This window comes from Chrysemys picta, chromosome 3, assembly GCF_011386835.1.
Source record: "Chrysemys picta bellii isolate R12L10 chromosome 3, ASM1138683v2, whole genome shotgun sequence".
NCBI lineage: Eukaryota > Metazoa > Chordata > Testudines > Emydidae > Chrysemys > Chrysemys picta.
Window position 1 is genome coordinate 151804487 of NC_088793.1, and position 19056 is coordinate 151823542.

The 19056-nt window shown below is 43.9% G+C and overlaps 1 protein-coding gene across 2 annotated transcripts in view; it reads right to left on the reverse strand.

The window, feature by feature from the left end:
• Nucleotides 1–19056, reverse strand: part of LRFN2 (leucine rich repeat and fibronectin type III domain containing 2) — a 225779-nt gene that overhangs the window by 39251 nt on the left and 167472 nt on the right. For both annotated transcript variants that reach the window (XM_065589291.1, XM_065589290.1), the window contains exon 2: nt 12571–13963. In XM_065589291.1, coding sequence (XP_065445363.1) covers nt 12571–13943 — 1373 coding nt within the window. In that variant the 5' untranslated portion in view covers nt 13944–13963. The remainder of the gene's footprint in view (nt 1–12570; nt 13964–19056) is intronic.

Here is a 19056-nt window from a genome sequence, read left to right on the forward strand (position 1 = left end):
GGAGTTTTCTAGTGAGGAAGACAGACTGGTGTGGCAGGGAGCTGACACCCAGCCTACTCGCCAGCAAAACTTATTCTTGATGAGGCAGAGAGGTAACACAGTGGGCTCAAGATCGGTGTATCCCCAGCAGCATGTTACAATTGACTCTGTACACTTCAGCCTTCCCCGCAGCAGCGTTATTTTTTTAAATATTCTTTGTGCACCACCTAAAAACCCCAATTGTGATGGGGTTTATTGTTTTTAATTCATCTGTTGCTTCCCTGAGATGGAAGCTGTGCAGAACATGGGAATTATCTGTATTACTTTTTATAAATGTTATGTAGATATATATATATATATATATATATATAGGTTTGGTGGTTAAAGTATTGCTGGTTAAAAGGTAGCTAAATCCTGCAGCAGTCTACAAATAATGGTTGTATAGAGAATTCAATTCCTTAGCTCTCAAAGGATCAATATTAGGAATCCACTGTGTGAAGAGGAGAAACTCTCTGGAGAAACGCATAAACTAGTCTGGTTGGGTTTGGTTGCCCTGCTCAGAACACCAGGGGATCTTCTGGCATGAACTCTGAAGAAAGGGATATTAGAATGGATAAAAAGACTACCTTAAGGTGGCTTCAGGGAAGAGAAATGCTGTCTGGGGACTGCTGAAACATGATGCTGCAGTCAAAATGTGAGGTGAGCCACAGAGTCTCACTCTGAGAGATGTATTTCAGTGTCATATAGGAGAGTTATAAAAGAATCACCCACTTACAGGGGACTCAGTTTACAGATAACTATAGTTCAACCTCAGTGATGGAATTACAATGATGGATCATTGCAGATGGCAAAACTAAGGCTTAGTCAGACATTTAGCAGAGCTCCTTGCATGTTTAAATATAAAATGTGAAGATCAAACACCTTGACTTTCATGGTAAGCTCTTTGGGGCAGCAGCCATCTTTTTGTTATGTGTGTGGACACAGTGCTTGGCACAATGGAGCCCCAATCCCTGACTAGGGCTGATAGGTGTTATCACAATTTAAATATAATAATTGTTTAGTACAGCATGCTAAATTACTCTCAAGCAGTCAAAAGTATGAGGAGAAATCGGCACATTTGGAATGCATTGACACGTGCATAGTGGTACGCCTGGGTTCTCCTCTGAGCTGTGATTCTCTGGGTTCTGTTCCCAGCTTTGTGCCACTGACTCATTGAGTTACCTTGGGCAAATCACTTACCCACCCTGTGCCTCAGTTTCCCTATCTGTAAAATAAGAATACCCACATCACAAAAGTTTAAGGCTGATTGAAAACCCATTGATTTCAATAGGCTTGGGATCAGGCCGTTAGTAATAGGAAAAACTGTAGTAACTATGTAGCTGTGGGCTGGCTTATTAATATTCACAAATCCTATGTATACGTCAAAACTTTTCACTTGGACATGAAACTGTTGAATCACCTGAAGCTTAATCAAAATGGCTCATTTTAGCATCAAATATGTAAAACACTATTACTATTATAGGTGTGGACAGCTCCCGGCACGTGGGTTCAGAACAGCTAAGAAGGGATATGACAGATCTTGTGGGCAAGAAGATTTGTCTCCTCAATTCCCCCCCCAATAAAAATGTTGAGCCTTTGATGAGCTAAATAAATAATTAGCCACAGAGCTAAAACAGAGTCACCTCAGTCTTATAACAGCCTGGAAACTAATTCTGATTTCACTTCCATCAGTGTAACACTGACTTTGGTGGAGTTGCACCTGAGTAACACTGCAGTGACTGAGATCAGAATCAAGCCCTTTGTCTTTTTGTTCAGCTCCCGAGGCAGAGCTCAAAGGGACCACTGTAATGTACTAATTCTTGATATACATCCCCAAAAGTTGTCAGACAATCGTTACACTTTGAAACAAGGGCTAGTATAGTAGGGTTTAAATATTTTGAAAACCGGAGAAATGTGCTAACAGCCCTGGAGACTGAAGTCTTCTCTATCTGCCTGCCTTTCTCATACTGGTTCTTAAACTGGTGACCATCACTGCAGCATCAGAGTCCTCTGTCCACAGACAGCTACCATGGGTAGCAGTAAGACAAGTTTCCCCTACTGTACTCTGTGTGCTTAGAATTGTCTCCTCTGGGGATAAGAGAGGAGTTCAGTCTGTGGCCCATTCAGTCTTGGGCCTTGCTGCTGTGACTGTCAAGGGAAACCCCCCCTTCCCCCACCAAGAGAGTTGGTTCTTGTAAAGTGGACACTTGTCATTATGAACTGGACTGAGGTCCCAACAACTCATTTCACACAAGCCACTGAACAAACACTAGATGGTAACAACTTCTTGTCGCTAGCAATCTGGGGACTGCTTTGATGATGTTGAGGTGTGGGCTTTCCCTTGATTCATATACGTGCTTATTTCTTTTGGCAATATCTACCAATCACCTGTTAAATGCAGTGATTCCAGTGCTGACATAATAATGCAGCACTTGCCATCTCAGGTATTTCCCCATCTCCCTTTCTCTTCCTTTCAGATTTCTTTTCAGTACTGCAGAACAAGCCAGTCTGCGTCCTTTTCTAGGCATGAGACAAAACTTGTGTGGAAAGGAAAAAAAAAAAAACCACCCTAAGATCTAACAGATATGTCACTGTGAAGCACTGTAATGTGCCATTTATACCCCCAAAGACCTTCAGCAAACCCTCAGCACACTAAAGCGCCACTGGAAATTAGCCCAAACCAGTTTTTGAGCTACTTTGAAGCAACCTCCAGAGGTCCCCGGCGGGCTTCCTCCTATCCTGATTTATGGGGATCTCGCTTCACCTCAAGGATGAGGTTCCAGGAGAAGCACATTATTATTATTTTAGAAACTTACTACCTCCGCCTGTCAAGGTGAAATGATGAATACTGTGTCTTCATCTTGTTGGCTCTAGGTTTTTAGACTATTCGTCGCTCACCAACTACTTTTGCCAGCAGTTCCTTTGTCTGATGCTTAGATGTTGGAAGTTGAATGGTTAAGGGGAGAATCCTCTGATGCAAGTAAGGGCCACACAGTGCAATGGGGTTGGTGCGCAGCAACTCTGGATGGAGGGGAAAAGCGAAAAGGTCCCTCCACGCTAGCTATGGGTGCTAGAGGATAGCTTGGTGGCTAGGCACCATGGCAGGTCCTGGGGACCATGGGGACACTCTGGTGGGCTAGAAAAGGGAAGAGGTGCAGCCAATCGGTCCACAACTATACAGAGCCACTGTCCACATCCACCATGTATAAAGTGGTCTGGCCTCAAAGAAGGATTCCATCCCTCTATCACCTGTGGAACTCCTCTGTTCAAAGCCACTTGCTCATGATTTGCTTAGAAGAGAAAATAACAGCTTGACTAACGATAGCCAGTGCACCTTGCCTGTGATCTTAGGTAAACAGAGTCAGGTATGCTAAGGGCTTGGATGAGAGACCTCCATGGAGTAAGCATGTGTCACACAAAATGGTGTTAGTAATTTGGGTGCTAGCACTCTTTTCTGGGGCATTGCCACTCCCTGGTCCTGAGGGTGCTATGCTGTTGGATGGCTGAAATGCAACATCAAGTTCCTACATATTTTCGGTATTCTAAAGCACCCATCATCCTAGTCTCTAAGTGCTTGTTATTAACAATCCATCAAATGCAAGAATAGATGTATTAGTCCCATTGTGCTGTGGAAATTCTAACTCAGTTAATTATTTCCTGCCTAGCTACAAGTTTCCATAATTGCAACTGCTGAAGTTATTCTTTGCTTTTGAATTTTAAAACATTGGTGCATTGGCTTTCTGGTGCAGAGTTGCTGCTATGACCTAACAGAGATGTGGCTGGGTGTCAGTGATTGGTTTAGCAAGCTCTCTTCTCCTAGCCTGTAAAATGTTTGCAATGAAAGGAGCTGTGTAAATGTAAAGCATTACCACATTGTTAAAGTAATCCAATCCACTCCACTATTGTTTAAACAGGAGAGAGATGTGGAGCCATTTATTCATATTTTAGAGCTTAAACTGCCTGCATAAGATTAGATAGATAGATAGATAGATAGATAGATAGATAGATAGATAGATAGAAAGAAAGAAAGAAAGAAAGAAAGAAAGAAAGAAAGAAAGAAAGAAAGAAAGAAAGAAAGAGTTCAGGACTATATACAATACATTTTTCAGTGCTGAATTTATAAGTTAGAGTGCAATGCTACAGAAATCCATAATTTGTACTGTTGTTTATATCACCCTTTATATTAAATACTGCAAAGTAAAACAGGCCTAAATCTATCATAAATGTAATGGTTATGGAGTGTTTTTAAAATGCATGTATTTTAAGCAGGTGTATTGTGTCAGTTTCAGGATAACTGCACCTGTATTCCCCTCTTGTGGTCCACCAAGGTCACCCACTATAACTATAGACTTCCGGCTCCCAGTCATCACCTCCCTTAGGTAGAGACCTGCATCTCTCTTCCTCCTGACTTGGGTTTTTCCAGGTGCACTATACTGACTACACTGTGATATTCCCAGCAAGCCAGACTGCCTAACAGGCGAGCATCTGTGCTTTGCTTTCTCCCTAGACGCTAGGAACAGCGTAATTGCCCCAATTATAAGTTACCACACAACTCTTTCTAAACACATTTATCCTTAAAGTGAAAGCATTACAGAGAAAACAAATTAAAACAAGTGTTCCTAAACCCATGCTAACAGATTACCAGAGATCATCCATCAGTCTTATGGGGCCCTAGTAGGTCAGGTTCTTCTAACCCTTCCGCAAGGGTTCGGTTCCCCTACCCCACTCCACCCCACCCACTTGAACAGAAGGTCCTGTCTGTTTTCTGGATCAGAAAGAAGGCCCTGAGTCAGTTTAAACTCAGACTATTTATCCAGAAGTCCTTACTTTGACAGTTGGTCTCTGGAGAATCTAATCTGAACTAGTATATGCAAGCTTCCCCAGGCAGTGATACCTCTGTAGGGGCGGGGTTACAACCTGACTGATTTGCCTTAATACTCACCCACTGCTTTTGATTCCTGGAGGAGCAGGCAGCCTTCCCCCATGAAGTGGAACACAATTATAAACATAAACACATAAACCATGGAACAGTGGACCACAAAGATACTGCAGGAGGATGCCATATCTGTCACCTCTCCCCACTCTAGAGGTTACATTACAATCCCAGCCCAGAGTAATACGTAACTTAGTACATTAAGGGTTTTCAGGGATATTGCAGGAAGTTGCCATATCTGTCACATCATCATTGCTTTAATCCAAAATACAACCAGCAAGCTAAATGTGGCCTGAGAAGTTCTACAGCAATACTTGCAAATACTTTCATCTTTTGTAGTAGTGGTAACAGTTAATATATTTACATTATGATGGTGCCCAAAGTCTCAAATCAGAATTGCGGTCCCCATTGTGCAGGGTGCTGCACTAACATAGAAAAGAACCCTCTCTGTACTTTTATTTGCCCTCTCTCCCTCTGTTTGCTGATTGTAAGCTCTTCAGGACAGGGCCTTGTGCAATGCAGCTCTGATCTCAGCTGAGTGCACTAGATTCTACTGTAATACAAAACCACATAATGGTTCCTCCGATCTAAGTTTGCTTTAGTAATGGAGCACATTTAAATGTGCTTCATGTTGTGTGCATGCGTGTGGGGAAGGACCAGACTGCTGAACACAGAATCACACAGATTTCAAAACGTCCTCACATTCACCTGGCTCCTGCCCTCGTAATTCCCACTGGCTTTCTCTGATGTGACAATTACGAAAATCCCTGCTCACTTTTCAAATAATTAGCTGTCAGAACAGAAGCAAGCAGCGGCGCCAGCTGCTGCTACCTTAGTTCACCCTTGGCTGCCGCATGGAACACCGTCACACGTCCCACTCAGGGGCACTGAAGCCCCAAAGCAACGATTATTTCCATCCCACTTCCAGCCAGCAGGTGCCGTTCTGCTTGTTTACGGGGATATAGAGGATTTCCAGCAGAAGGCGATGCCAGTTTCACAGGAGGGAAGGAAGGAGGGGAAGTGTAGAAAGCAAAGAGAACCAGAGCTATAATTATTCTTACAGTTAAAAACGTTAATTTGGTAGGAATCGGAAAAGGAATTGTGAGCAACCCATGTGGCTCTCCTAATCTATACAGCCTGTGTTCTTGGATGCTTTATGTGTCAAAGGGGATCTTTGCTAGTTTACATGCTATTGGGATAGTTAGAGTTTCTCACAGCATTCCCTACTTTACTATTCTTATGTATATAATGCAATAGGTGAGTGTTGCACTTTGTGGACCTCAGGAAGAGCTCTGTATAAGCACTTCTCTCTCTCTCTCTTACACCAATAGAAGTTGGCCCAATAAAAAAATATTACCTCACCCACCTTGTCTCTCTAACATCGTGGGACCGACACGGCCACATCGATACTGGCAGATGTGAGACAAGGGCCAGATCCTCAGCTGGGGTAAATCAGTGCAGCTCCATTGACTTCAATGGAGTCACACCAATTTACACCAGCTGAGGATTGGGCCCAAAGTCTCTGCCCTGGTAAGGTGTTGAGCAGTTTTAGAGGTGGGGGACAGAGGAAAGAAAAATAGATAGAAAAGATGTGTCTCAAGACCATTTTATTTAGTTTCTTTGGCATCCCATATTTCTCTCCTCATTTGCTCTGCTTGGTAAAGACATTCAGGTGAAAACTTAGGTCTTTGCTTCCTAAGACTTCCGCCATTCCTGCTGGCATATTCCCCACCTGACATCACAATTCCCCCTTTTGTGCCATTGTCTCAACAGCTTCAAGCTGTGGCCATAACAAGGTTGTTATGAATCCAAGCTGGGAGAACTGTGAAGGGCAGGAGACTGGGAGTCCGGATTCCTGTGTTCTGTGACGCTGCACTGACTGGCTTTGTGACTTGGGCCAAGTCCCTTAAGCTCTCTTGCCTTAGTTTACATAATTTAAATATGTGTATGACATAGATTACCTAGGGAGGTTGGTTGTAGAATCCCCATCATTGGGGGCGGGGGGGGGGGGGGGGGTTAAGAAAATATTAGACAAACACCTGTCTAGGCATACTTAATGCAGGGGGATGGACTAGGTGACCTCGAGAGGTCCCTGCCAGTCTTACATTTCTATTATTTCTGTGATTGACTATAATAAGCAGGTGGAACTGAAGAATTCCTAAATATGTACTGGAATCCACAGTAAAAAGTGTCTCTAACTAAGCCAGTGCTAGTAACCGCTGCTGGATAGGTGTTTTCTGTTGATTATCAAATAGCATAACAGTAGTATGATGAGTGGAAGTGGAGAAAGAAGATCCGGTTTCCTAAGGAATCTAGTGTAGTGTGGCACCCAGTGGCTCAGGAATGCAAGAGGAGTTCAGACTGTTACTTCTCAAACGCCAGAACCACAGCATGTAACACTGGTCACTTGGTATATTTCATAAAGATCTCTTTCCTACAAGTCTGCCTATCTGCTGCATTATTTATTGCTAATGAAACGCCACGCAACAGAGATCTTGTGTCCAACTATAAACAACAAAAAACCCGCACAAAACATAAATATTAATTAATTAAAAAAAATTATCAAAAAGGAAGGAGAGAACTTCACATTATTTGCTTCCCTTATAAGATGATGCACCTCCCTCCCCATTGATTTAGTTAGGGATTGGTCCTGCTTTGAGCTGGGGGTTGGACTAGATGACCTCCTGAGGTCCCTTCCAACCCTGATAGTCTATGATTCTATAATTGGTTACTGTTGTATCTTTCCATCTGCCTTTCTCTACCCACTGTCTGTTACCATAATTCACTTTGGAGAGCAAAGTGATCCAGTAGACATTTAGTACAATGTATCCCATGCTGAAGGAGTATATCCCAAAGGGGAGGCACCCGAATAGTTCAGAGACAGAAGAAGGGAACTATGAGATAGCTATGTGATTACAGATCCATCCGCCCCCCAAACATCCCACTGCAAATGTGTCCTGGGACTGTGCATAAAGCAGCAAGTAACTCCTTGAAAGCACCCCCCCCACACACATCTTCCCTTCTTGTTTCTGTGCTGCTCCCTACAGTGTCCAAGCGTGGGAAAAGCCTAAGTGTATATGGGCTGCAGTCACAGGCAGCAACCTGCCAGGCCAAGTTTTGTTTCCCTGCTCCTGTGGCACCAGCTGGCCATGACAACACATGGCAGCCGCATGGCTGCAACAATTAATGGCCTCCAAACAGCATGTATCTGAGTGGGGAAATGGAGATTTGGGAGGGGGAGGGGAAGGGGGTCTATAAGAGAAAAGGGACCAAAAAAGGAAAAACGTTAAATGGAAAAAGAAAGAAAGAGAGAGGAAGACAAAACAAAAACCAAGACCAGTGAAGCAGAACCAGAAGAGACCAGGCAAGAGAGACAGAAGGCTTCGTTCTAATCAAAATATATCAGAGTAACTCCACCAATTGACACCAACAGAACTAAGAGCAGTCAAGGTAAAAGGGAAAGACAGTGGTCACTGCATCCAGGTATGGAATAATAAGCTAATGGTGCCCATCTGCCAATCTATCACAAGCAGGGGGCTATGACATACAACCCATGTGCCAGGATCTCTTTAAATACTACTGCACTTGCAAGGTGGCAGGTAGCTGAGTGCAAAGCCAAAGAAGAGACTTTTTGGTGTTAAGAGTTATTTACAAACGCCATTGACACAAAGGAGATTTGGAACAATGATCACAGTGATGCAGAAAGGATGGCATGTGGTATCTTACATCAGGGAAGGCACGTTGCTCTTTAAATGCCAGAGGTAATGCCCAAGGTCATCATTGCAAATTAAGACTGATCAAGTCACCTGTGTCTGTAAACACAAGCACTGTGCAATACCCTTACCCAGGTGCCAGTCCATTCTTTCAACCTTGTCCTTATTACTCCAAGGCAGTAGAACACAGCTAATGTACTGTTGACCTAGACCTAGGTTCACTGCAACTGTGCATCAGAGGCCTGATCCTGCTTCCATTGAAATCAACAGGATTTTTGCTGTTGATTTCAATGGGAGCAGAATCAGGCCCCGGGCAGAAATTACAGGGGCACGTACAGATTGCTGGGCTGCCACTTCCATTAATCCTAATAACACCAGCACTAATGAATCAAGAGCTGAGATTCGGATTTTGATAACCTTTTGCTCCATTCAGTCAGGAGAGTTGATGGGAAACATTTCTCATTATTTCCGAGGTCTTTTAATTTCATGAGGTCATTGGAGCCCTGCTATCCCATTTGCACAGCCTGCAACGTGTGCAGAGTGACCTGAGAAGACAGCGGAGACCTACAGGCCAGAAGAAAGGCATATCGTGATCAGTGTTGTATGCAATTGTCATTGAGATCAATCAATAATTTTCACTTACAATAGAAAGGTGGAGTCCCTCACTCTTTCTGTTCGAAAATGAATTTAATGTTCATGAACAGGGTTGAGCGAACAACACAGCAAACTTGTCCTCAATGCATATAGCATTCACAGCAGCAGGGCCAGCGTCCTCCTTTCAAAGCCCTGCCAATGCGTGTCAACCCTGTCTATATATCTTAGGTGACTATAAAGTGCCTATCGCTGCGTTATTTAAACACTGAAATATTGTTTAGCATTTACACAACACTTTATATAGTCCAAATACTGTACAAAAATTTATTTTCTAGGCTTTACTACCATGCTCATGACTATGACATATGAGTACCCATTAAAGAAGAGCTAACTAATATTAGCAAGTTAACTAGGAGAAGTAGAATGGGCCAATAGACAGGTTACTGAACTGGAGCTCAGGAGGTCTGGGTTTGGTTCTTATCTCTAGCACTGACCTGCTGTATGACCTCAAGCAAGTCACTTCACCTTGCTATGCCTCAGTTCTCCTCTCTCTAAAGTTTGGACAATGACACTTACCTTCCTTTATTAAACACTTTGAAATCTATGGACAAAAAGTGCTAGGTACAATTAATTCCTCCTCACAGTTGTCTTTGTCAGATAGAAAGCAAAGATCATTGTCTCCATTTTACAGATGGGGGAAACTGAGGCACAGAGCGGCAAAGTGACTTGTCCAAAGCCACTCACCAAGTTGGCAGCAGAGCCATTATTAGAATTCAGGACTTTCTGACTTCTAGGCCTCTGCTCATTCCTTCAGACCATGCTGAAGGGACCATTTCTGACATCTTCCACTCCTTCTATTCTTACCACATCACCCAGTCCCTTCCTGTCTAGCCATTAGATGGTATTTCCTGCATCATTTTTATTTTTTCTGACAGCCTTTTCTTCATAATCATCATCATGCATTAAAAGACAATCTTCATGCACAATGTCCACCTGTTTGTACTGTTTTCACAGCTGCTGCCTTAGACCTCCAGGGAAATCAAGAACTTAAACACCAGTAGGCCTTATTTCTAGAGGTGGTCCTCAGGGAAAATTGGGACTATCATATGTTGATCCCTTCTCTTCCTAATATTCTACTGCTACTTAGTTTATTATTCCTCTTTCACTCTACCCAGCTTCACCTGGTGGTGAAATCCAAGGAGAACACCAGTTCTACAGTACGTAAGCCAGAGCAAAGCAAATAATGTCCATCTAGTAATTGATCTGATTAATTTAACATATTTTTGTTTGGAGAAAATATATGAGCAGATTGTGATTTCCTCAGATTTATTCGGTATTTGAATTTTTTCACATATTTTACTCTATGGATTTGATTCTCAGTATTCAGATTCTGAGCTGTGTCACTCAGTTGGTGAGCAGCCAGATACATCACTTGGTAATGTTTCTGTTCCTTGATTGGCTGAGCACATAAGAACTTCTGGCTCAAGTACCTGCATGTGTTAATTTAAAATTCAGTTTCTACAAACATTGGCATTTGCCATTTGAAATCAAAGATGAATGCAAGAGGGACGTGAGCATGAACAGAGTGAAAAGGCCAAGTGAGCACTCACCAGATATTATAGTAGTTATCAGCAGACAGGTGAGGATTCAGCCTAAAAGCAAACACCCTTTGCTTCTGGGGAGTGCCTCCTGTGACTTTATGAGTGCCCCAACTCCCACTGAAGTCAGGCCCAAAAGATAATATTCACAACCATCATCATAGACAAAAAATGCATAGCCCCTGTGTTTTGACAAGGGATTTCCCATTAGGTACAATTTAGCCCAGTACACCTACTATTGCTGTCTTTGCAGCCACAAGGCAGAAAGGAGTGGTTTCTAAAGCATAAACACACTACATCAACCTTACATTCTTTCTTCCCAGAGAAGAGAAAAGCAATAACACACTGCTATTTTTCTATTTTGTTAAGGCATTCCTACTACTTTTTTAACACCTAAAATTTACAGCATCTTTCCTTTTCATGTGCTTGCTTCCTCCGATTTATTCCTGTTTTATACCGATGGAATGCCACTGAAATCAAAACTGGTGTAAAGCTGGAGTAGCACTGTTGGTTTATCAGGCCCTATATTTTTGGAGTGATGTTATGAGTCTGATTCTTCTTTCCATGAACATTGGTATAAATTACAAAAAGCTTTAGTGACAACATCAGTGACAGAAGAGTAAAACTGGTGTAAGTGAGAGGAGAATAAAGACTCACTAGGGCTGGCTCCAGGCACCAGATGAGAAAGCACGTGCCTGGGGTGGCACATTCTAAGGGGTGGCATTCCAGCTTTGGCAGCCCGGTCCGCAGCTCCAGAGTTCCTGGCCAGCTACCTGCGCTCCGCCAGTCCCAGCCCAGCACTGCAGGGGCACGGACCCCGACCCAGGGGGGGCAGGAACAAGCAATCCCCGCCACTCACCGTGCCACCGGGCTCCCCGGGACGTGCCACTCCCCGCCGCCTGCACCGACCTCCGCCTCCCACGCCGCTCAGCCGAGCCACCTTTAAAGGAGCGGCTGAGCCAGCACCTCCTACAACCCCCCGGGGCTACGCCTGCCCAGCTGGGAGAGACACCCCAAGGCCGAAGGGGGGAGCCCCTCTCACCCGGCTGCGAGGCACCGCCCTTCACCCCTCTGCGAGCCGCCTTGACCGCCCTCCACGTGATCCCTGCGGCTGCCGTTTTTTCTTTTTTTGGCTTTGGCAATCCTGGCCACCCCCTTTTTTTTTTTGCGCCCTGAGACCCAATATGGTTAAAGGTGCCAGATTGAAGAACTCAATGGCTATCACTTATTACTTGGAATAGGTAGAACATGGGCTGCAGACAGACAGGACAAGCTTTCATCCACACCGCTTCCCTCCATACCAGTATTCTTCAAACCTGATCCTGGTTGAGGGTGGCAGAGTGGCAGGTGGGCACCTCTACATGTGGGAAAGGAATTTAATTTTCAAGCAAAGTAATTTTTGCCTTCTTTTCCAAGAGTACCAACAAGGGTGGCAACTGCAATGGTGAATTTTTCCCCAACATGGATGTCAATTAACTATGAAATGGTCCAGTCAGAGCCTAGATACTATAGTGATCAGTACTGTATACAGGTAGATAAACTAGATAGACAGACCTACCAAATAGTAAGGATTTTTTGTCACTGGCATATTGGATCAGATTCAAACCAGTGACATAACAATGACAGGCTACATCATCCATTAGTAACCCAATCCTCTTCCCCCCACATGCCCACCATCTCAATTTTCAAAGGAAAAACTGGCAGTCACATTTACCTGTAAATTAGAACTTCATCATCCGAGCAGTTATATTGCAGCTGATACATTTTAACCCTGGGGGCTGACTTGCTCACCGTCCACTTGACCAAAGCTGAGGTAGTCGTCACCTCTGACACCAAGACAGTCCTTTCTGGTGGACCTTTCGTTTCCCCTCTATTGGACTTGCTGGAGCTAGTGATGTCAGAAAGCCTGGATTTGGGTGGGGCAGTTCGGCCCGTACCGTTGCTGAGGTGTGGAAGCTGCACGATGGAGAGCTCAATGGTTGCAGTCGATTCTCCAGCAGCATTGGCTGCGATGCACGTAAAAGTTCCATAATCCTTAGATGTCGTGATAACGATATCTAAAGTACCATTATCGTAGACTGCTGTCCTCGAAGAATTCCCAATGAGTCGGTCATCTGGAGCCACCCAGTGAATGACTGGGGATGGGTCCCCAATGGCTTTACACTTTAATGTGGCAGTTTGCCCTTCTAAAACCAGCAACTTGTGAGTATGCTGGGTAATGAGAGGTGGCTCACAAACAAATTCCTCTTCCCGTACATACCAAAAGTATCTTCCCTTTAGATTTGGAGGGGAAGCACAAGTTTCCATATCATCATCTCTGTCAAGCCGCCTTAACCACAGCAGCTCACAGTTACAATGCAGCGGGTTGCCTCCAAAACTAAGAGAAAGAGGTGGAGAAAATGGAGTTGCTTCTAATGGAGATGTTTGGGACCTGGCAAATATGGGATCTGGGGGGAGCTTCTGAAGTCTGTTAGAGGTTAGATCCAATCTGGCCAATTTCTGAAGATCTGCAAACGTCCCCTCTGTAATATAATCTATCAGGTTATGATCCAAGCTAATCTGGTGCAGGTTTACCATCTTCCTTATAGATTCCCAGGGGATGCCTTGGAGGTTATTGTAGGAAAGATCCAAGTCTTCCAATGTCACCAGAAAATCCTCAAAGGCTTCGTCCGAGATGCTGCTCAGCTGGTTGTTATTTATTATCAAGTGCTGAAGGTTAATTAAGCCTCTCAAAATATCCTCTCCAATGTTGGGCAGCCTATTGCTGTCCAAATGCAAAGACCGAAGGCTTTCTAGATCAGCAAAGGAGTAGGGCTGAATGTAACTGATGGTATTCCTGGACAAAGTGAGGTCAACAAGGCCAGACATGTTGGCAAAGTCCTGTCGGCTGATGTTAATAATGAAGTTACCCCCAAGTCGGAGTTCAACAGTCCTTCGGTCTATGTCTAATGGTACAAAAAGGAGGCCCTTGGAGGGACACAGAGTCCCCAGCGACTCTGACAGGTTCTGACACACACAGTATTTGGGACAAGCATTGACCGCAACTGCCATTCCAAACACCAGGATGCTGCAGAGCAATTTTTCCATGGTAAATCACGCAGCAGTACCTGCAAGAAAGGAAGAATTACAATTGAGTCAGCAGCTTTTCCAGTCATGCTTTTTAGCTAATATCTTCCCCAAAGAATCAGCTCAAGTGCAACTTCTCCCAGTCATGTGGGAGAAGCTGGGATTGGACAATAGGGGATGGATCACTCGAAACTGCCCTGTTCTGTTCATTCCCTCTTAATCATCTGACAATGGTAACTGTCAGAAGACAGGATACTGGGCTAGATGGACTTATTAATTTGACCGAGTATGGCTGTTCTTATCTTTGAGGTGTCCACTCTTCCCAACAAGGGGTGCTAATCCTATGGTTAGAGTATCAATTTCTCCCCCTATAATACACTTGTTTTTTCCCCAGATTATGATGGTGATGTTTCAAATTGGAGTGGAATAGAAGTTATTATCCAAAATGACCATTCATATTTACAGACATAATGGTTTATGTCTGCTCATGAGTTTTGAGAACTAACTGCTCTTTAGCTATATGGTAACATAACAGGGTTTACAGTTAAATATTAGGTAGCTGGATGAGGACATAGCCTATCGTTGGGCAGTGCTCTCACTTAAAATCAGCGTGACTTCAGTGGAAATTATGCATACTTCTCTGAGGGCAGAAGGTGCCCACTTGTGATTACACATCCCTGCATAATAATGTGGAGTTAAAATTAGGGTCAAAAGTTACAATTTAGAGGATAAAAATAGCCACATATTTCCCCTTCAGTTATATGATGATTATAGTGTAATTATCTGGCCAGTCCATGGGGGAGGCTAGTTCATCCCCTCCCATGGCTAAACCCATTGGAGGCAGCTCAGGAAGAGGAAGTCTCCTTGAAAACTCACTGCATGGAGATTCCCTTCAACCTCACCATGCCATCTCACCCGAAGGTCACCCCCATGGAAAAGGCTGCAGAGCCCAGCGTAGCAGATCCCCAGGGATCTGTAGGACAACTGTGCTGGCTCTGGGCCCTGGCAAACTTCCCATTACCCTGATTTCCTTGCAGTTCAGACCCTCTGGGGTTGGGATTGCCCAGTGGGTCTGAATGGAATGACGTGCATCCTGCCCACTCCCCCTTGGCCAGCCAGTCTCTAGCCTCTTCCCCTGTGCAGATTCTAGACCCACAGAATGGTCTTTGTGGGGACTTGAAGAAGGTGAGTGGTGCTGTGGAGACAGTTGAGTGCAGGAAAGGAGAGAAACATAGAAACATGCATAGATCCCCTTCCGCGTGCAGAACTTGTTGGGGGGAAACTATCTGGACCTTGGTAATTAACATGAGCAAAGGTTACCATATAAGTAAAAACAGGATCTGAGACATCTGTGCCTTGATATTTAAAGTGCTTCTAGAGTATCTAAATTATACAGTAGCTAGAACTGTGATTTCTATTCTAAAACACATCATAGACTCACTCCGACTTTCTATGTAGACCTAATCTCTTTCTCCCTTCTCCTGTCCCCTGCCCTCTTTTCCCATTCATAGTCTAGAACCATCTTCCTTTCTATCCCTTCGGTGTGTTGATGTCAGTGTCTTCTCCCCTTCATCTTCTGTTGTCCCTAATATCTTTCTTGTATCTCCCTGCCTCATTGCTTCCATCTGTTTCTCAAATCTCATGTGCAAACATATCTTGCCATCTTGATCTGCTAGGAGCATTAATTCAAAGAACAAACAAAACACACTTAGAGATTGATTCAGAGGGCTAGATCATGCCTGGAACCACATGCCTCTGCAGGAGAGTAAAAACACTCCCAGGTCCCTGCATGGGCTATCTAACCTTTGTGTCTGGGTGCACAGGCTATATGCCTGCCTACTCCCTTCATTCCCCCTCACCCCATAGGCAGAAAGGGATAAGGAATGGGCAGTCCTTCCTCTACCCCAGGCCCAGAGGCAAGGAGGAAGATGGGAGGGAACTGTTTCTCCGAGAGGTGTCCATGAACTATGAAGTCACCCAGGGTTAACTCCCAGGGAGGTGAATTTTCCACACCTGTCTCCTGCTCAGGGCTATGCCTTAAGCACAAGCCAGCCCAAAATCACTAGGGAGAGGAGTTCACCTCCATTTGACCTTCATCACCTCTACTGCATAACCTCACACCACTATTTGTGACCCTAGGGGCATGTAGCACCCCTTCCTGATCACACAGATGCCTCATGCTTTCAGTACCCTTTAGTAGCATCCTTTGAAAAGGAAACCTTATAGAATAAGAAAGAAGACATACTCGTGCTATATTGGTTCCTTTTACAGGCCCACGTTTCCAAGGTGGCTTCATCTGATTTAATGAGGAGACATCTCAGAGGTTTGCTTTTGGAAAGTGATTGAAGTATTTATCTCCACCCCTGCAGCTCATCATCTTTTATACTGAGTAACATCAAGCCCTGTGTTACATTGTCTGCTTTGATGGAAGAAGTAAACAAGCTTAACCAAGGAGGGAAGGGTCCACTCTGAAACATTTACCTAGAGTAATTCTGACCCTGCATATTTGTAGGTGATAAATAAATCATCTGGGTCTAAAAATGGCTTGGAGAGATGTTACAACTTCATACGCTGCGATTTCACACAGCACCCTACAAAGAGCTGCAGTGATTAGCACTGGGATGCCATTTACCCCTGGGGAACCATCTGACACCAGGAATGCTTTTCAATAAATACAGCTAACTATGCATTTATATATACACTTTATCCCACAGTTGAAAAGACCATTGTCCACCTATTATATCACAATGCAAAGAAGAGATCCGGGTTGGTTAATAATCCTCTGGCATAGGAAACCAAAGTCTGTCACATCGATGAATGTTTTCCAATTCTCGCTCAGAGAAATAGCTCCTGCTCCAATTACAGTCAATCAGAATTAGGGCCCAGAGCCATTTGTTATTGTAGGGCTGCTTTCATTGTTTGTATAACATGACTCAAATCCTGACCACTTGGGTGCTAGAGCACTGGGAGGAGTTGCCAAATTAAGTACATTCTGACTATCCTGTATCTATGCAGATTTTATTCCACTCTCATCACCATGGTATCCGAATACCTGTGTTCCTCCTTAAATTGTTTCTGCAGCTTCAACTGGGTACAGATTCTTCTGCCCTAAATTGTAATACAGTGTTCATGTGCACCAAAACCAGCTGTTGTGCTCTGCCCAGAGGTGGCTGCATTTCACTAGTGGGGAAAAAATTATTCTGGTATACTCCTTAATAGAGTATGTAAATCAGTAGAGAAAGAAAGGCGCTATATAAATGTAAAGTATCCCACGTGCTGAGCTGTACACAGTAGGGAATTTTGGGGGAGGCGTGAGGGGGAGGGGGCATTGGGATTTTTTTCTTTAATGACGGGGTTGATCAGCGATGTTGGGATATTAGCATTTATATAATATTATTTTATGGGGGGGGAAAGGATTGAAGCATCAGTAATTACTGAGCTTTACAAACAAACATGACTGAGGGTTTTTTTTAAAAAAAGACTCAATTAGGGTAGTTTTGCCTTATATATTAAATAAGGAACTAATACTTAAAAGAGGTTTGTTAAGACTTAGCAACTATGTTACTGATGCAAATCTACGGCATAGTTAGCAAAGCTCTATAAATCTCCTTTATATTATCATCAATTGCTAGTTTTCTACAGACAATAGGCTTTTTGAATCTTAATTACAATTGTGCTGAGAGGCTTAAATTTGTATATTGCCCTACCAGTTGAAACAATGAACAAAAAGCAGCTTAAAAAACAATTTTGGGGAAAGATCAATACAGTTAATTAATAATAAGCCCTTCCCCAGCTTCTCTCTTCCCCTACATCTACAGTCCCCAAACATATATTTGAAAATATAAATGCACACTTAGGAGCAATGTCTCCTTTAAGTATCCCAATTACCTAACCACCTTTTTTTTCCTTTCTTTTTTGGATTCTGCTAAATATCATAGCAATTTTGGGAGACAGTCGACTGAGAGCATCAGAATGAAAAGGGTTTGCAAAAACAGGGGCAGGAACAGAACTTAATTATGGAAAACAGGCATCGATACACAGAGAGGAGGCTGTGAAATAGGAGCTTCTAAATGGCAATGTAAACCCCAATGGGGAAACCATCTGTGGAAGATTTGACAGCTCATCTGCTGTGTGTCTATGTGTTTGAGAGAGAGAGAGAGAGAGAGCGAGAGAGAGAGAACACAAATGCTTTTACCAGCAGAAGGATCAATAGCATCTTTAGCAGGAGTGGCATATCATGGCAGCTGTCATTCTGACTGTAGTATGCTATTTGGAAGTATTACTGTGTTAGTTATTTTCAGTAGAAAGTCCCAGCCATTGTGATATATCACCAGCACTGGTATTTTGGTACCATAGACTTCCTTGTGATGCTCTACCTTAGGGCCCATTTATGTCATTTTTACCAAATAGTACCTTACCCGTACGAATAGCCTCACAGACTTCAGTGAAGCTGCTTGGGTGAGAACAGTGAGTACTCATCAGTGATAGTGGCAGATTGGGCTCTTAGTGATGAGCCGCTAAGCTGGAGCCCAGTGCATTAGTGTTCATTCAGTTGTGTGCCGGCTAATGGAGCTTAGACTGCTCTTGTAACAGCAAGCAGGGCTGGCTCCAGGCACCAGCTTAACAAGCAGGTGCTTGGGACGGCCAAGGGAGAGGGGCGGCACCTGTGGCAATTCGGGGGCGGCAGGTCCCTCGCTCCCTCTAGGAGCAAAGGACCTGCCGCTGAACTGCCGCCGCCGATCGCGGCTTTTTTTTTTTTCCAATTGCCATCGCCGATCTGCTTGGGGCAGCAGAAATGCTGGAGCCGGCCCTGACAGCAAGGCCCAGCAACAAGCTTGTAGGGTTTCAGGACACGTGCAAGCTTTTTTATTCAGGTTCTGTATGAGACTAGAAAGTTAGTTAAGGTATGGATGAGGCTCCTCAAGAAGAGAACGTTGTGGGGTTCCCAGTGTAGTTCTCTCCCCCACCCCTTAGACTTTTCCTGCAGGAGGAATGGAGACTTCCAGCCCATCGTTTGGATGAAAATTCAAAAGTATGAACAGTATCTAAAGCTTACTGAAGATCTCCCAAGATCTAGGCTCTCTCGTGATGCCCTGGATACTTCCTGGTTTCAGACAGAATGGTTATAACAGTG